General features: G+C 53.2%; 9 protein-coding genes across 9 annotated transcripts; 4 read left to right on the top strand and 5 right to left on the bottom strand.

Moving 5' to 3' along the window:
• Positions 1–302: 302 nt before the first annotated feature.
• On the top strand, positions 303–2,076 carry SEPMUDRAFT_166418 (cytochrome P450; the record flags this gene model as incomplete). The annotated part of the gene is made up of 4 exons (XM_016908232.1): positions 303–611; positions 684–1,031; positions 1,086–1,675; positions 1,740–2,076. The coding sequence occupies exons 1-4, from the start codon at positions 381–383 to the stop codon at positions 2,074–2,076; spliced, it is 1,506 nt and encodes a 501-aa protein (XP_016756868.1). The 5' UTR covers positions 303–380.
• A 26-nt stretch (positions 2,077–2,102) lies between these two features.
• On the bottom strand, positions 2,103–3,317 carry SEPMUDRAFT_52595 (branched-chain amino acid aminotransferase II; the record flags this gene model as incomplete). Its single annotated transcript, XM_016909234.1, has 1 exon — positions 2,103–3,317. The coding sequence occupies one exon, from the start codon at positions 3,315–3,317 to the stop codon at positions 2,103–2,105; it is 1,215 nt and encodes a 404-aa protein (XP_016756867.1).
• A 1,040-nt stretch (positions 3,318–4,357) lies between these two features.
• Positions 4,358–5,203, top strand: SEPMUDRAFT_26599 (uncharacterized protein; the record flags this gene model as incomplete). The annotated part of the gene is made up of 1 exon (XM_016908414.1): positions 4,358–5,203. A coding segment is annotated over one exon (846 nt), but the record flags the coding sequence as incomplete, so codon positions are not given.
• A 1,301-nt stretch (positions 5,204–6,504) lies between these two features.
• Positions 6,505–10,695, top strand: SEPMUDRAFT_72865 (multidrug resistance protein 1, 2; the record flags this gene model as incomplete). The annotated part of the gene is made up of 5 exons (XM_016910006.1): positions 6,505–6,847; positions 6,919–7,730; positions 7,800–8,336; positions 8,404–9,196; positions 9,257–10,695. The coding sequence occupies 5 exons, from the start codon at positions 6,505–6,507 to the stop codon at positions 10,693–10,695; spliced, it is 3,924 nt and encodes a 1,307-aa protein (XP_016756865.1).
• On the bottom strand, positions 8,481–12,540 carry SEPMUDRAFT_72862 (ACN9-domain-containing protein). Its single transcript, XM_016910005.1, has 4 exons — positions 12,171–12,540; positions 11,178–11,983; positions 9,257–11,118; positions 8,481–9,196 (listed from the first exon to the last, which is right to left on the bottom strand). The coding sequence occupies exons 1-2, from the start codon at positions 12,493–12,495 to the stop codon at positions 11,865–11,867; spliced, it is 444 nt and encodes a 147-aa protein (XP_016756862.1). The 5' UTR covers positions 12,496–12,540; the 3' UTR covers positions 8,481–9,196; positions 9,257–11,118; positions 11,178–11,864.
• Positions 10,809–11,224, bottom strand: SEPMUDRAFT_52824 (uncharacterized protein; the record flags this gene model as incomplete). Its single annotated transcript, XM_016909241.1, has 2 exons — positions 10,809–11,118; positions 11,178–11,224. 2 exons carry the CDS (start codon positions 11,222–11,224, stop codon positions 10,809–10,811), a joined length of 357 nt encoding a protein of 118 aa, XP_016756864.1.
• On the bottom strand, positions 11,289–11,813 carry SEPMUDRAFT_120647 (uncharacterized protein; the record flags this gene model as incomplete). Its single annotated transcript, XM_016901624.1, has 2 exons — positions 11,289–11,688; positions 11,767–11,813. The coding sequence occupies 2 exons, from the start codon at positions 11,811–11,813 to the stop codon at positions 11,289–11,291; spliced, it is 447 nt and encodes a 148-aa protein (XP_016756863.1).
• A 256-nt stretch (positions 12,541–12,796) lies between the features above and the next one.
• On the bottom strand, positions 12,797–16,373 carry SEPMUDRAFT_151690 (uncharacterized protein). The gene is made up of 2 exons (XM_016906982.1): positions 16,230–16,373; positions 12,797–15,949 (listed from the first exon to the last, which is right to left on the bottom strand). The coding sequence occupies exons 1-2, from the start codon at positions 16,278–16,280 to the stop codon at positions 13,937–13,939; spliced, it is 2,064 nt and encodes a 687-aa protein (XP_016756860.1). The 5' UTR covers positions 16,281–16,373; the 3' UTR covers positions 12,797–13,936.
• SEPMUDRAFT_151691 (uncharacterized protein) lies at positions 12,797–16,373 on the top strand. The gene is made up of 2 exons (XM_016906983.1): positions 12,797–13,870; positions 13,928–16,373. The coding sequence occupies exon 1, from the start codon at positions 13,088–13,090 to the stop codon at positions 13,838–13,840; it is 753 nt and encodes a 250-aa protein (XP_016756861.1). The 5' UTR covers positions 12,797–13,087; the 3' UTR covers positions 13,841–13,870; positions 13,928–16,373.
• Positions 16,374–16,622: the final 249 nt, after the last annotated feature.

Raw genomic sequence — 16,622 nt, 5'->3', positions numbered from 1 at the left:
ACAAGCATGCGCCACACTCGCCTACATACTCTTTGCTCTTGGCTCCTCTCGGCAGAATGGCAAAGGGATCAGCCTCTTTCGTGCCGGGGCCAGGATGTACGCGAGGCGGAGAGATAGCGAAGCAGCACGCCAATGGCTCCACTCTCTTAAGTCACTCTAGTACTCATGGAACGAAGCGAAACTAAGACGCTGCCTAGCTAGACTTGGGCTCTTGACAGAGACAACATCAGAGAGATTCTCCACGCCTCAGTGTGGCGAAGGGTGCTCAAGTAGTTTCTACCACACCGCTCGACGAGCCTAATTCTCTTGCTCGTTCTCGACACTGCTGATCGATCAGATCACGAGAGGTCCCCAGGTGCATTTGCGTGTCCATTCGAGTTATGGAACTATTCTTACTGGGAACGATTGTTGCATGTGTGGGCTTGTTGTACAAACTCGTGCAGCTATGGCTTCATGCACGTTGCGATCCTCTATCGCTTGTACCGGGTCCGTGGTATACCAGATACACGTCCTTGGGCCTGATTATCAATGCATTGATTCCTCGGGTGCATGTATGGGTCGATGATCTGCACCGCATATATGGGCCAGTCGTGCGAATCACGCCCACGATGGTACGATACACCATATGCCTATATAAGTGGAGCAAAGACGGTAGCTGATGGGATAACATGTGAGATCCGTAGGTAGCAGTCGCAGATCCGGATGGCGTCGCCGACATATTTCGCTCCAGTCGCGGCTATCTCAAGGGACCCATATACGATGGTCTGTTGCGAAGCTTCTTCGCTGCCAGAGATCCTGTGGCTCATGGTCAGCGACGTCGATTGTTCGCTCGGCCTCTGGCAAACTCTTCGATTCAGTCCTTGTGGGCTGATGAGGTCCGCCAACGAGCCAGACGTACTGTTCAGAGGATCAAGGACGACGCAGAGACCAACGGCGAAGGCGACGCGTACAAATGGTGGAATATCATGGCGAATTCTGTCATTACGACGCTGTCTTTTGGAGAAGACCTTAACCTCCTTGAGAGTGACGAAGTAAGCAAAAAGATCTGCCTGCCTCCGAGAGATGTGATCTGACGATACTTCTAGCACTTGGGTTACATCGAAGCAGTTAAGAAGACACTACGATGCTCATCGTTGAACAGGAACTTTCCTACGCTCATGCCACTGCTCAAGTATCTGCCCATCCCTCGCTTACAGGAGATTCTCAACGCCAGACCAAAGGTGGAGAAGTACACAGCAAAAGCAGTGCAGAACTTCCGTAATCGTGGCGTACAGAAAGCGGAAGTTAGTCGAAATATCTTCACGCAGATCGTGGCCCAAGCCGACGAGTCCGACGACGACGCTGTACGAGCCATTACGGACGAGGACGTGCATGATGAAGCTCTTACATTGATGCTTGGTGGCACCGACAGTACATCATCCACCTTGACCTATGCCACTTGGGCTGTGCTCAACCATCCTGAGGTTCAAAAGCAGCTGGAGCAAGAAGTTGCAGCGTTGTCAAGTGAATTGCTGCCGAAGGAGCTTGAGAGTGCTCGACTCCTGAATGCAGTGATCCACGAGACGTTACGTCTGCATGGTCCCGTTTCGATCGGTTTACAACGAGTCGTGCCTCCAGGGGGAGCTCGAATTGCTGGTTTCGACCTTGCACCGGGAACGTTGGTCTGGCCACAGATGTAGGTCTAGAAGAAATGTCCGATAAATGAGGGATGAAAAACTGATTTTTGCTTGTGCAATTAGGTATACCACGCGCTACGATCCTGCCATCTGGCCCAACCCAAAGAAGTTTGACCCGACTCGCTTCTTGGACGTCAAGCTCCCTTCTATGGCGGAGGGTCATTTGACGCCTAATCAGAAGAAAGTCTATGTGCCATTCGGAGGTGGCACTCGTATGTGTCTCGGCATCAACCTCGCCTACCTAGAACTCCGACTGGGGTTGGCTTTGTTCTTCAGGGAGTGCAGAGGGGCAAGCCTTGCAAAAAGCATGTCGCTGGATGATATGGCCCCTGATCACTTCTTTGTGAGTTCTCCCAGGGGAAGAAAATGTCTCATAACGCTTGGCAACAAGCACGATTAGGTTGGTTTATGTATTGGTAACGTAAATCAAGTTTCGTCTACTACGAACGTCCATCCATGCCCATCTTGCTTACCTGACATGATGTCGATCAGCAAGCCTTTGATGATCTGAGAGCATAGCACTCCATGTACGGGCTCACAATTGATTTCCAAATCCTGCCCGTCGGAGCGAATGGCGCCAACAGGAGTGATGAAGAGTGCAGTCCCGCTCACAAAGGCCTCGATTATGTCCCCCTGCTTGTGAGCCTCGAAAACTTCCGCTATCGTGAACTGCCTTTCTACCACTTCAACAACAATATCCTGCACAGATTGCTGTAATCGTCCTCGTGCCAACTGCAAGATACAGTCGCGCGTGATCCCAGGCAGAATCAGACCTTCATCCAATGGCGCAGTGATGAGTTGCCATTTCTTCTCGTCAACTCGCAACACCAAGAAAAAATTGCTTGCTCCCGCTTCAGTGACATATCGTTCTGATCCAAACAGCCACAGAACTTGATCAAAGCCTTGAGCCTTTGCCTGATCTTGCGATACCAACGTAGTTCCATAATTTGCACCAACTTTCGCATTGCCAAACCCTCCCGGCCAAGCACGAACTTGTTCTTTGTCCGAAGCGAGCAACTTCATCGATCTACGCACCGCCGCCGCCGCCGGCTGCTGTGCTGTCTTTTGTAGCTTTTCTGGACCTGTAATAGAGCTGATCGCTTTGGGAAACACCGTCAGGAAGATCATGAGCATCGCAGATCGCGGTCTCAGTGTTGCGAGAGCTGGATCAGTCCCAATCAATGTCGGACGGATATACAAAGCCCCTTCACCACCCTCCCGTGGCAGCCATTTGGGTGCTTCGCATGCGCATAAAGCAACAATCAGCTTCTCGAGCTCTGCAGCATCGAAATCGGGCAGTGCCACTCGTGCTGCGGATCGACGCATACGCTCACAATTCTCGATGGAGCGAAATAGTCGTGCTTGTCCGTCCGGTCCGCGGAACAGTTTTAGTCCTTCGAAACACTCGGTCGAGTAATGCAGAGCTGATGCGGCCGGGGACATTGCTATCGGCCCATAGGGCTGGAGGGTTGGCTTGGACCATCCAGCGTGGACATTCCAGGATGCAATGATCATATGATCGGTGTGGTATTCTAGTAATCGAACTTCAAGAGAAGTTGGCGAGGGATATGGTCGTGGGGAGGTTGTATATGCCGTGGTTAGGAGGCTGGCATCGAGCCTTGAAATCGTGTTGTTTGCCATATTGGCTGTGCTCTCTCTGTCTCTGTCTCCCACTCTCTCACACTCTTACTCACTCACTCGTGGTAGCAGCTATAACGACACTCTTCCGCAAGATTGTCGCCAGCCCGGACGGAGCGTGCGAATCTCACATCTGTACGAGCCCCTGGCAGCATTCCGGTTCCGAACTTCCGAACAAAGTCTCCGTCATCGTCGATACTACATACTCAGTCCACGACTGTTCTGGAAGGGCTGGGATGAGATGAAACATCCCACCCGATGTTGCCCCAGGTCTCCAGGTTAGCTTTTCAACAAGCCCCTGGACAGAGGCTAGCAGGCAGGGGGCTAGCTGGGCTCGATTATCTATTCAGCTGCAGTCTGGGGTTGCAGGCCAGCAAAAGACGCGCCCTACGCTAAAATGAACTTGGGGACTTTGGAACTTCGTAGCGATGTCAGTCTAGTGTGTGCCACGGACCGTGTACTCGTCGAGTACGTAGGTACGGTTTTACCGTTTCAGTGTGATCGCTGATGGGACTGATACGAACCAGACGGCGGAGTCGGGTACAGCAATAGTTATTCATGATTCATTATCGCGTGACAACATGTTTCGATAACAGAAGCATTAGTGTTGGCTGCCACTTCTCGTGTTGTAGAACTAGGGGATTTCGCGTGGGGGTATCATTCATCACTCGAAAGGTAAGCCTATCAGGATATTTTGACCAATTCAGGCTCGCAACACGCCAAAGACTTCAGCTCGACGGACTGTGCCTAGTCGTCACCCCCTTTCCTCCGGGCGCGAAGAGGAGATCCTATACTGGCTGCCCGGAGAGTCCTGTCTGCTGCCATATCCGGAAGGGAAATCTTGTTCTGTAGTTCGACCTCGTGCCATCGATCCAGCAAAGTCAATCCTTACCATGACGACGACGACGACGACGACTACTCAGCGTCTTGTTCTCACAAGCAACACTGATGGGTCTGGAAATGACGCTCAGATGCCTACTGTCGATACCGAACTCCAGTACCAACTGACACCTGAGAATGGTGGCACTGATGAGATATGGCCTGGTTTAGTCAAAGCGTTGCGCGTTCCGCGTGTGATGGTCCCGACGAAGGTCAGAGACGTCCGTGGTTTCGAAGCCGACTTCTCTCTCGACAAGCAAGGATTCCAGTGGGTGCAATGGCCTGCAGCCTTGAACACATGGGACAATGACGCGGAGATTGAGCGCTTATACTATCCAGACATGGAGTCTCTGCTGAAGAAGGTGACGGGCGCGTCGCACGCCTATGTCTTCAATCACGTCTTGCGAGGGGAAACCTGGTCGGCCATCATGAAAGATATCGAGAACTTCAAAGACGAAGACATCGAGTTCCGCGCAGCTAATAATTGCTACATCCACTGCGACTACTCGTATCAAGGAGCGGAACAGTTTTATGATCGGATTGTGGCGAATGGCAGAAGGGATGATCTCAAACCACTAGCGGTCAGCCCTCGACGTCGCTGGGCTCTGATCAATCTCTGGAGACCCCGGCAGCCCGTGGAGCGCGATGCTCTCTGTGTGGCAGACGCACACAGCATCACCGACGATGAGCTCGCAGAGCAGACCATCAAGTGGATGAAGGCCGAGGAACTCACGGAGGAGCAGAAGAAACATCCGTACATTCACAAGTATCAGGCGGGCGCCCCAGACACATATCTCTGGGCAGTGAAGCCTCCCACCGATCCAGAGAAGCACAAGTGGTACTATGCGTCGAAGATGACACCCGACGAGGTGTTGCTCTTCAAAATGTACGATTCCAGGAATGATGGTCGCGCGAAGAGGGTGCCGCATACATCATTCCAGTGCGCTTCGGACAGCGGTCCGGCACGAGAAAGCGTAGAGCTCAGAGCCTTTGTCTTCTGGGAGGATCAGGATGGTGATGTGTAACCTGGCAAGGCTGACAGGGAATGATGTCGTCGTCGTTGTCGTAGCTAGAATCATGCAGTCATGCTAGGAGGCTAAGGTATTCTCGAATTGCACAACCTACAAACGGAATAAATCGTCCACACTAGCCAGAGGATGAGGTCGTTCTGGTCCGCCGGCGCAGGTGCGGGGTCCAGTTTGAAGGAAGACAGGGGCTAGGGGCAAGGGGCGGGGACGGACATTTATGATTTAGCCGTTGAGCAGTCGGTATTCAGCCATTTGATCTAAAAGCGCCGGTAGACTGTAGCCCTTCGTTCGACTATCATCGTCTACGGTATAAGGTAGGCGAAAAGAACGTGAGAGTAGTTGGAGGGGCGTGCATGCGAGCGGAACGAAGGCGTCTACCGCCAGCGGATCGCGCGAGGCGAGTAGATAAATGGTCAGTAGGAGAGTGGCGAGAATAACCCTGCTTTTCGTTTCGCCGAACGTTCGGCGAGAACACCGAGCGAATGAGCGCTATACTGACTACTCCCCCCAGTGACTCCAAGGCTGAATATTCACCCGCGCGCGCTGACACAGTTCACTTCGGCTCTATTGTGACGCCGCCCCCGGTTTGTGAACCCCGTGCTCAAAGGTAATATTATCATCACTGTTATCGTGCTCTGGCCGACCTATCGCTTACATGAGGCCTGAAGATCCAGGGCATGCCACACCCGGGCTGCACGACGACGACGCATTATTATCGTGGCCACCAGCAATAATGTGTGACCCATGGCCAACGTTGCAGCCCAAGAGCATCAATACGAAGCCGAGAAGAAGACGTACCGAAAGTGTTAGTTGAAGATGGTGGGTACTGGAAACGCACGAATGAAGACGCTACTGCTGTACTGGTGACCACACCTGGGTCCATCACAGCCCGGGTCCATGGACTACTCCTTGGCATGCTATGCGGCATGGGCCCCCGAAGATGTGTCGATATTGTCGCACTGGTGAGGGATGGGGATGGGGACACACTACTGACCCCCTAGGGCACACACTGGAATGCTCCCCTTCATATCTGCCAAGGCATGTCTGCCCGATTCGCCGTGCCTCAGGCTGGCCTTGAGAGAGAGAGAGAGAGAGAGCGCGCAATCTTGGTGGTGCTTCTAGCGAGCTGTGGGATCCAGTAGTCTCAACAATGAAGCCAAAGCATGGAGTGGTAAGAGAGAGACTCGTTGGCCTAGTTTTCGGACCCGAGGTCATCTTCTAGAACAACGATGGCTATATCTTCACGCTTCAAGCCAACAGCAAGGACATGTGCAACTCCAGATATGGCGAGTCATGCAACACAAGGCGACAGCGCCAACAGCGATCCATTCGGACATCTGCCGCATCATGAAGCCCTCATTCTCAGGAGGCAACTCGAGAAACCTGATGCGGCAAAGGCCACCTGGTCGTCGTTGTTCCGCTTTGCCTCGCGGCAAGACATGGTTATCATTGCTGTCAGCTCCATCTGTGCCATTGCTGCAGGAGCCGCCGTGCCATTGAACACCGTCATCCTAGGCAGTCTTGCTGGAGCTTTCCAGGACTTCACGAATGGTATCTCCAGATCGGAGTTCGATGCCCGCGTCAATCGACAGACGCTATACTTTGTCTACCTGGCAGTTGGCGAGTGTCAGTCTTCCCTATCCAAGTTCTGCGAGAAAGCAGCATCTGAGCCAGATTATGCTGAACAGCCTTTGTAGTTTTCACCATCTATATTGCTACTATCGGCTTCAAATACACAGGGGAGAGCATTACCAGAAAAATCAGGGAACAGTATCTCAAAGCGCTCTTGCGACAAAACGCGGCATTTTTTGATCAGCTAGGTCCAGGCGAAATCATTACACGCATCTCAGCTGATACCAATGTGGTTCAAGAGGGTTTGTCCGAGAAGATCGAACTGGCACTGTCAGCGATATCCACATTCATTGCCGCGTATGTCGTTGGCTTTGTCAAATACTGGAAGCTGACACTGATCATGACTTCAATGACTCCCGTTATGGTACTTCTCATGTACGGCCTGAAAGAATACGTCGTCAAGTATACCAAATTGTCTTTGGCTGCGCACGGCCAGGGGGTTGTTGTCATCGAAGAGGCTCTCAGCTCTATACGGACTGTGACTGGATTCGGAACACAAGAAAGCCTAGCCAAGGAGTACAATAAGAGCTTAGATCGGGCACAAGCGTTCGGACTGCGTGCCAAATGCATTATGGCATCTGGGGTAGGCGCTTTGATAGGCATCTTCAACCTGGGATATGCACTCGCTTCTTGGATGGGCAGCAAGTACATTATCAGTGGCGAGACGAATCTTCCAGCCGTCTTCACTATCCTTCTCGTGCTCATGCTGGGATCCTTTGCCCTGGGGAAAGCTGTACAGCACATTCAAGCATTTGTCGAAGCTGCAGGTGCCGCTTCAGCGATTTATGCAACCATCGACAGAGTCCCGCCATGGGGCGAGCATACAAACCAGGGAAAAGTCATGGAAAAGGTAGAGGGTCATATCGAGCTTCGAAATGTAAGTTCATCTCATCTGCACCTAGCGAAGAGTGAGTGAGTGACACAGTAACGCTCATTTCACGAACAGGTGAAACACATCTACCCCTCGCGGCCTGATGTTGTGGTTATGCAGAACCTCAGCCTCAACATTCCTGCTGGACACACTGTAGCAATAACCGGGCCATCAGGCTCAGGGAAGAGCACCATTGTCGCTCTCCTGGAGCGTTTCTATAGCCCGGTATCCGGCGAGTTGCTCCTTGACGGGTGCAACATCGAGGATGCGGACTTGCACTGGCTACGACAACAGATTGGACTAGTCTCCCAAGATCCCAATCTGTTCTCGGGCACGGTAGAGGACAACATTCTTCACGGCCTCAGAGGTGCGGCGATAACTGGAGAGCACAGCAAAAGATATCTGGCGGAAAAGGCAGCTAGGCTCGCAGATGCACATGAATTCATCATGATGTTAACAAAAGGCTACGATACTTTCATTGGAGAGCGAGGGTCCTCTCTGAGTGGTGGTCAGCGACAGCGGATCGCCATCGCACGAGCCGTGGTGAGCGACCCGAAGATCTTGCTCCTCGATGAAGCCACGAGTGCGTTGGACAGCAAGACCGAAGAAGTGGTGAGTAGGAGAGTCTCTTCGGAATGTGCGAAAGCAATGATTGTTGACGCTGCCATGGCATGGATAGGTACAAGCTGCGCTCGAGCGAGCAGCTCAAGGTCGAACAACCATCATCATCTCACACCGCATGAGTACCATCAAGAACGTCGATACCGTCGTCGTCATGGCAGCGGGCGGTAAGATTGTGGAGCAAGGTACTTACGAAGACCTCTTGGCCGCGAAGGGTGCCTTCTACGAGCTCGTGGAGGCTCAGAACATGGCACAAAATACTAAATCAACAGGTGTGGACTGGGACGAGAAGGCCAACCCCTGGCCATATGAAGCAGCAGGAGGAGAAAAGGCCTTGGACCTCCAGTCTGTCCGCAAGATATCGCTCGACAGTCTCAGCGATGCTGACGCTGTCCCTGTTGATGACTCCGCTACTACCATAGAGAAGCCTCGACGGAAGGCTTCACTCTGGTCGCTCATCCAGTTCACCTGCTCCATGAACCGAAAAGAGTGGAAAGTTATGCTGCTCGGAATCATAGCGTCCATTGTGTCCGGAGCGGGAGAACCTGTACAGTGTGTGATCCTGGCGAAAGCCATTGTGACACTCTCGCTGCCTCCCTCCCAGTACCTACGACTTCGTTCCGACATTGCATTGTGGAGTGGCATGTTCGTCATGATCGCATTCGTGATGCTGGCTTGTTCGACAGTACTCGGTCTGTCGTTCGCTTATGGCAGTGAACGTCTCATCCACCGCAGTCGAGACCAAGCTTTCCGATCCATTTTACGTCAAGATATAACATTCTTCGATCGTCCAGAGAACACGGTCGGGTCGTTGACGTCGTTTTTGAGTACAGAGACTACACATCTTGCGGGTACGATGCCAACGATATATCCCGCTGTGGATCAACACGATGCTAATATGTTGAAACTAGGAATGTCAGGCCTTGCCCTCGGGACCATATTTCAATTACTAGCGACTCTCATCATTGGGTACATTGTGGCTCTGGCAGTCGGATGGAAACTGGCACTAGTTTGCATTGCCACAGTACCGATCCTCCTGCTGGCCGGCTTCCTCTCCATCTACAGCATGTCTCGTTTCGAGGCGCATCTCAAGGATGCCTATCGAGAAAGTGCCTCATATGCCTGCGAAGCCACGTCTTCCACGAAAACTATTGCCGCCCTGACGCTCGAGAATGAAGTGTGGCAGAAATATCACAACCTTCTGGTTGCGCAGGCATCTCGAAGCTTTCGATTCAATGTCAAATCCAGTGTGCTCTACGCCGCAAGTCAGAGCCTGGGTTTTCTATGCATGGCTCTCGCGTTCTGGTACGGCAGTAGCTTGATTGGGACCTACTCCCTGGAGCAATTCTACCTGGTCTTCTTCCTCGTCATCTTCGGCACACGCTCAGCGGCAAACATGTTTTCCCTCGCCCCCAACATGGCAAAAGCAAAAGTGGCAGCTGCCGAGTTGAAGACTTTCTTCGAACAAACTCCCGCTATCGACGTATGGAGCTCAGATGGCGATGTCCTAGACCATCTCCAAGGCTCGATCGAGTTTCGAGATGTGCATTTTGCGTATCCAACAGGACAGCCAGTCCTGGCAGGCTTGAACTTCAAGGTACAACCGGGCCAATATGTCGCCCTCGTCGGCGCTTCTGGCTGTGGCAAGTCCACGACCATTGCTCTCTTGGAGCGGTTCTATGACCCTACGAATGGAACCATCTACGTCGATGGCAAAGACATCACCACTCTTCACCTCAGCTCATATCGAAAACATATCGCGCTCGTACTGCAGGAGCCGACTCTCTACCAAGGCACGATTCGTCAAAACTTGCTACTCGCAATCAACCGACAAGACGAAGAAGATGAAGAAGAAGACGAAAAAGGAAAAGCAAAATCACAAAACATGACAACCATCGTCCCCGAAGAAAAACTCATCCAAGTCTGCAAAGAAGCCAATATCTACGACTTCATCACCTCTCTCCCTGCAGGGTTCGACACGGTAGTCGGTAGTAAAGGCTGTATGTTATCGGGAGGTCAAAAGCAGAGAATTGCCATTGCGCGAGCCTTGCTCCGAGATGCCAAGATCTTGCTGCTCGATGAAGCGACTTCTGCGCTCGATAGTGAATCCGAGGGCGTGGTGCAGAAGGCTCTGGACGCTGCGGCAAGAGGGCGGACGACGATTGCGGTGGCGCATCGTCTGTCTACAGTTCGGAATGCCGATGCTATTTTGGTCTTTGATAATGCTGATGGGAAAGGGGGAAGGATTGTGGAGAGCGGGACCCATGCGACGTTGATGGCGTTGCGTGGGAGGTACTTTGAGCTGGTGCAGTTGCAGAGTTCGGAGAGCAACGAGGAAGTAGTTACCTAGGTATCGTAGTTGTAAGAGATACAGAGCATAACTGTCCCAACCTAATGTAGCATACCTCCAGCAAAAGAACAGAATAGAACATGTGCACACGTCAAGCATACCATACGCACCGCTCACATGAGAATACAACAAAACGGTACCACGTCCATTCCTTTTGGCGTCCTGGCCGAGCGATGCGTAATGATATCGACTCCAATATCCTGCTTAGCCGGGCCGAGACCAAATCTCCACCCATACCGCTTCACGACAATCATGCGTCTCTTTCGCATGTCATGCGAATCGTGGTTACACGAAGGGCATGCTCTGCGTGGTGCCCATCGACAGCGACGAGGCTTCTCTGCTGGGCCAAAAGGCTGTCGAACGCCGAAGTCTGGACAGGTGAGAAGGTTCATGTCTGGTCCACAAGGTCGTGCTAACTCGAGCCTGTCAGGTGGATGTGTCAGAATTGCAATTTGAGTGACGTGAGTTCAAGGGTGACTGACCATGTGTGGCCGCAATCGGGCGCTTTCCAATAGATGGTCCTACACATGGTCGCTCGTTCACACACACTCTCTCTCTCACGCACACGCTCCTCTCTCCCTCTCTTCGAGGACTTATTCGTTCTCTGAGGGATGATAGGACTCCCACTGATCCAGAAGCCAAGGCCCAAAGAGAACCAGGGCACAGACGCAGGATGCGAGGACAGACAGGGCGATTGCCGGGTAGAGTGGGTGCTGGCGGCAGATATCTGGTGGTGTTGTTGGAGCGCTTTCGCAGTACTTTTTCCCCCGTTCAATGTACTTCCACCACTCGTGATACCTCTTCCAAGCCACTGGCCCGTCGCATGCGGCGGTGAAGGTGATAGGTGTCGGGCCGTCGTAGAGGAGAGTGAATCCTCCAGAGCTGTTGCGAATTTGGTTCTTCAGCGTTTCGTTTCGGCACGCGCAGGAGAGGAGGCGACGGATGTTGGCTTCGTCGCGGTGCAGCCACAGCCTTCCAAAGTACCAGAAGGCTCTGATGAATTCGAGGAAGTGATATTGTGGAAGGTCCAAGGTGGGCTATTCGGTGGAGATTCCTTGGTGGTAATCGCACATCTTCTGGGCATATGATGCAGTGTTGTTTGCAAGGGCGTTTGCCATGTCCTTGAGAAATGCAGTGTTCAGTGTCCAGTGTCCAGTGTTTGCTAATGTCTATTTCTCAGGCTCAGCTGCAGCAGGCGGCTGATGCGGTGTATACTCGGGATCGTTGTCTTCTAGTTCCTGTTTCCGAATCGCTTGCATGAGTTCGTACATTTGTGCAAGTTGCTCATCTGTGGAGGGACATGTCAGTACGCGTTCTTTCCTGATTCCCAAACAATGTATATAGGCAGTTGCGCCAACCAGGCATCCGCTACCGTCAACTCCACGCCTACTTCCACCATCACCACCACCACCACGCCTCTCCTCGCCATCACCAGCAAGGAGAGAGAGCGAGAGAGGAAAAGAACATCAACTCACCACTCATCTTATCAATCTTGCCCCGGTCCATCTTCTCCCCCCTCCAATTCTCGCCCTCGACCTGCTGTGCATAACTCTGCCACTCGCTCAAAAACGCTACAATGTGAATTGGGTTGTCAATCTTCTGATGTGCCCGGAACTCGGCCTTGACATATTCGTCTCCGAGGACGCGCATCTCCTGCGGCAGGAATTTGCGATGGCCGCGGAGGATTCGTCGGTAGAGGAGGATGGGGGGAAGAAGGGCGGGAGGGACGCGTTTGAGGCCGGATGATTGAGAGCCGATGGTGGAGGGCGTGGCGAGGAGGCGGAGGGTGGAGCGGAGCATCTTGGCTGTGTCTGTCTCGGTGTCACTCGGGGATGATGGTGATGCTCGTGTCGATGATAGGCGTGTGAGAGTGGTGTTGGTGCAATGGTGAAAGGTGGAGGCTTGAAGCTGTTCAGTCAGTCTGTCCGTCCTTCCGTGAATGTTGACATCATCGTTCACGTTAGCACTCAGGCACCTCCAATGGATTCTCGGGTGAAAAAAAGCTTCTACCAGTACTGCCGCTCAACTCAGCGACGAACCGGCAGGTATCCAGGATTATCACGAACGCGAAAGAGCCTGGTAGAGCTGAATGGGAACGAGATTGCATATGACAACCAGCGGGAAGCTCAATATCTCCACTTCATCGGCCATAAGTGCAGACTACCCTGATGTGACAAATCCTTCCTTTCACCACCATACGCTGGTCAACAAAACGCTCAAAACGCTCGCTATAACTCCCAGCACGTCACTGTCGATATTTCAAGGACTGCGATTGGTCCTCTGTCCCAAAGGAAAAGCTCTTCGCCTGCGAATGCCCGCCAAACAGTAGTGGTATCTCCCATAAATAAACAACAACAACAACAACTCTCAGTGCACCACCACCACCGCCACCATGCTACCAACGCCATCAACATCACACGTCAATTATGCTCACATATACGAGCCAGCCGAAGACTCGTACTTGCTCCTCGACACTCTCTCTTCCAGTTCCGAGGCCACCTTTCTGCACAACCGTTTTCCAGCAACTGCACCATCACCACTGGTCCTCGAGGTGGGTCCGGGATCTGGCGTCGTCCTGGCCTTTGCGACAGCCAATGCCAATCACATCATAGGACGGATCGATGCAGTCAGTATAGGAGTGGATGTCAATCCCTTCGCCTGCACTGCCACCGCACAGACGGTACAAGGCGCGATCAAAGACGCTCACCCCGGAAAGACTGCCAACTTTCTCGACAGCATATGCGGCGACCTCACCACCTGTCTCCGGCCCAGTTCCGTTGATGTGCTCATCTTCAATCCGCCGTACGTGCCCACAGAGGAGCTACCAGCGCAATGGAACGACCAGTCGGACTACCAGTCGCTCTCACGTACGGCTCGCTTCGATCGAGACTCACATCTGTTGTCATTGTCGTATGCGGGAGGAGCAGATGGTATGGAGACGACGGATCGGCTGCTGGAACAGATCCCGGAAGTGCTGAGCCATCGTGGAGTGGCGTACATTCTTCTGTGCAAGCAGAACAGGCCGGAGGAAGTTGCAAGGAGGGTTCGAAGCTGGCCGAGGTCATGGCAGGCCGAGATTGTGTCTTCCAGTGGGAAGTCGGCAGGGTGGGAGAAGCTCTGCATCCTGCGAATCTGGCGTTCATAGTTCCATCAACCGGTTGACATATTCGGTTCAGTAGCTCTCCCTGTGCAAGTCAAGGTAGAGCTCGATAGGTAGCTGACTGGAGTACAGATCAGATTCCTATTCCAATTCGGTCCGATCATACTCGCCCCTATAGTGGAAGTCGCTCAACCCCTCATTCCACGGCTCATTCGCAGAGAACATGGAGTCATCTCTTCCATTGTGACTCTTGCTCGGATCCCCCATCAATAGATCATCACTCAACCATTCAGTCCCGTCTTTCTGACGTGACTGCACCTCGCCCTTTATGCCCGCGCAGGGGATGACAGCGTTCCCATACCCCGGCCACAGATTAATGTCAAAATCCTCGCCATCGTCTGCGACCCGATCCATCACGCAACCCGTCTTATACAACACGACGTCATTCAATTTCTGGCCCCGATGGGCATAATTGATGTGATCCAGATACAAATCGATTCCATGGTATACACCACCTCCACCTTGCACGACTCCGAGAAACACGCAAAAGAGACATTTGAACGAAAACTGTCCTTTGACGACCACTTTTTGCACCACATGTGATTTTGCCAGAAATCTCCAACGTACTCTGATGCCCTTTGCCGAGGAAGTAAATACTCTCCGCCAGATGAGTTCGACATCGGTGTGAGCGTGAGAGGAGCGGAACAAGCACGATTTGGCGTTACATGCGAGGAAGTAGGGGGCGGCAGCGTATACTCCCGGATGACGGGACCACGGCTCGACTTGTTTGTGTGCGGTGAAGGCTCCCTTTTTATCGCCATTTTGAAGTTTCCAGGACGATTTGCAGAGGCCGAGAAATTCGTTGTCCGGGCATGGTTGAGGCGCTGTTGCAGCTCCTCCAGAGGCATGGGAATTGGAGGCTCCAAGACCTGCGGCCATGCCGGCGCCGAAACTGGCGAAGCTCGGGGCAATACTAGCTGTGCGAACGCCATTCAGAGTGAGGTTGGGAGAGGAGGGTGGTGCGAGGGAATTGGTATTGGAGATTGCGTGATGGAGGGCGGTGAAGTTCTCGATATCGCTGGACGAGGTGGCGTTGGGAGCGAGAGAAAGGGTTTCCCGGCGTTCGTTCGGAGAGGGACGAGCACCCCAAATTTCGGACGGATTATCCTCCCAGTCCTCGTAGGTGAAGCGTGCTTCTCGGGTGGCGGTGCTATTGTTGCCATTATTGTTGTTATTCGTGACATGAGAAGAAGCTGTGTTGGATCGATCTCGCGTAGGTCTATCGTGAGAGTGTCTTGCCCCAAGATCTTCCGAGGGACGCAGGGCAAGAGGGACTGTCGTTGTTGTCGTTGCTGTTGATGATGCGGTGCTGGTCGGTGCTGTGGCCTCTGCTATAGCATCCGGGAGGTTCTTGTCGGTGGTGCTGTTCGTACGAGTGTGCTTCAAAAAGTGTAGGAGAGAGTTTCGCTTCTTGTGTCGCTGCTGTACATCTTGCACTTCTTCTGCGCCCGAGGTGGCATCGCCGTCGTCGGAAGGTGACACGCGAAAGTCCCTCTGCCATGTTGGATGTTTTTTGAGTTCACTCGGTCGCTGGGCTGGGTGTTGGAAGGAGAGTGGGGGCTGTGGCTGAGAGAGGGTTCGCTCTGATCGTGACTTGAGGGGTATTTCAGCGACGGGAGGCTGCAGTGGTGGTGTTTGTGTGGGTGTGTGTACTCCCAGCTCGGTCCTGCTGGAGTGGGGAGAATGAAAGTCTTCTCTCGAGGTGCCATGGATCAGCCTCTGCTTGAATTCGTGCAACACGGCAATGGTCTTGTCTCTTCCTCCATCAGCGGCGTCGACTAGGTAGGTGAAGTCGGTAATGGCATAGTCGTCGTCGAAGGCGGCGTGGCGCAGCTTCTCCAGCAGACTCGCCTGCAACTGTATTGTGACCTGCTGCAACTGAATGATGGCAATGTGGTCTCCCTCTTGAAAGGCCTTCCCAAAGCGAGCCAGTCCTCGCTGCTTCTCTTTCTCAATCTCGTCGGGGGCCGCATCGATGCTCTCCTCCAGTAGTCGCGGCGGGGGCGGGGCTCGTTTCAGGGCGCGCTTTCTCTTGATCTTGTCGAGGATGGCGGAGCCGTCGTAGAAGGCCTGCTTGGTAGCATCGAGACAGGTCTGTATGCGGTTACTCCGCCCGTTAGCGATTATCAGCCATAGCTATGGTCGAGGCAAGGCAGGTTGCGGGATTAGGCAGGTCAGGTAGTGGCATGCATGCACGTATGCGACCATAGGTGCATGACATTTGGGGCACTACGACGTGAGAGAAGTCGACTACAGCCCGAGGTCCCTGTCCATGGCATAATATGGCATGCATGCACTGGCACTGGCACTGCACTGCACTGCACTGCACTGCACTTGCACTTGCACTGGCACTGGCATTTGCACTGCTACTGACCGTGATGCTGACTGCCATGTCTGCTCTGGCACTATCCGTCAAGGCGGCCATGTTGGAGGCTGACCTCAGGCATGCATTCAGGTGGGAAGACGGGCAGGGCAGGCTGAGGGGAGGTGGTGGAGCGAGTCGGACAGGTCAGAGGCCAGGATGGGATGGAAGGGGATGGAAGGGGAGGGAGGGAGGGAGGGAGGGAGGGAGGGATGGCGTCCTCCAGTGTTGCGGGGGTTCCAGTTGAGGAGGGTGGTCTTCGGGGCTGAAGTGAGCCTGGAGTGGTTCAAGCAATGAGTGGAAGCAAACACAAGCCTCTCGTCATCCTGTAGAAGTACCTAATGGTGGGTATGCCAGGTAGGTAAGGTATAGTCAGGAGGGAAGTTGAGGCCGTGGGAGAATCAG

Source organism: Sphaerulina musiva (genome assembly GCF_000320565.1).
Source record: "Sphaerulina musiva SO2202 unplaced genomic scaffold SEPMUscaffold_11, whole genome shotgun sequence".
NCBI lineage: Eukaryota > Fungi > Ascomycota > Dothideomycetes > Mycosphaerellales > Mycosphaerellaceae > Sphaerulina > Sphaerulina musiva.
This window is presented reverse-complemented; position numbering and strand designations above follow the sequence as displayed.

Bases quoted from the DNA above. Each gene is read 5' to 3' on its own strand.
- SEPMUDRAFT_72862 (XM_016910005.1), bottom strand. From the start codon at position 12,495: ATGCTCCGCTCCACCCTCCGCCTCCTCGCCACGCCCTCCACCATCGGC. The intron at 11,984-12,170 runs GTGAGTTGATGT...GTCCCTCCACAG, and splicing joins CAAGATTGATAAGATGAGTG to ATGAGCAACTTGCACAAATG.
- SEPMUDRAFT_151691 (XM_016906983.1), top strand. From the start codon at position 13,088: ATGCTACCAACGCCATCAACATCACACGTCAATTATGCTCACATATAC.
- SEPMUDRAFT_151690 (XM_016906982.1), bottom strand. From the start codon at position 16,280: ATGGCCGCCTTGACGGATAGTGCCAGAGCAGACATGGCAGTCAGCATC. The intron at 15,950-16,229 runs GTCAGTAGCAGT...AACCGCATACAG, and splicing joins ACATGGCAGTCAGCATCACG to ACCTGTCTCGATGCTACCAA.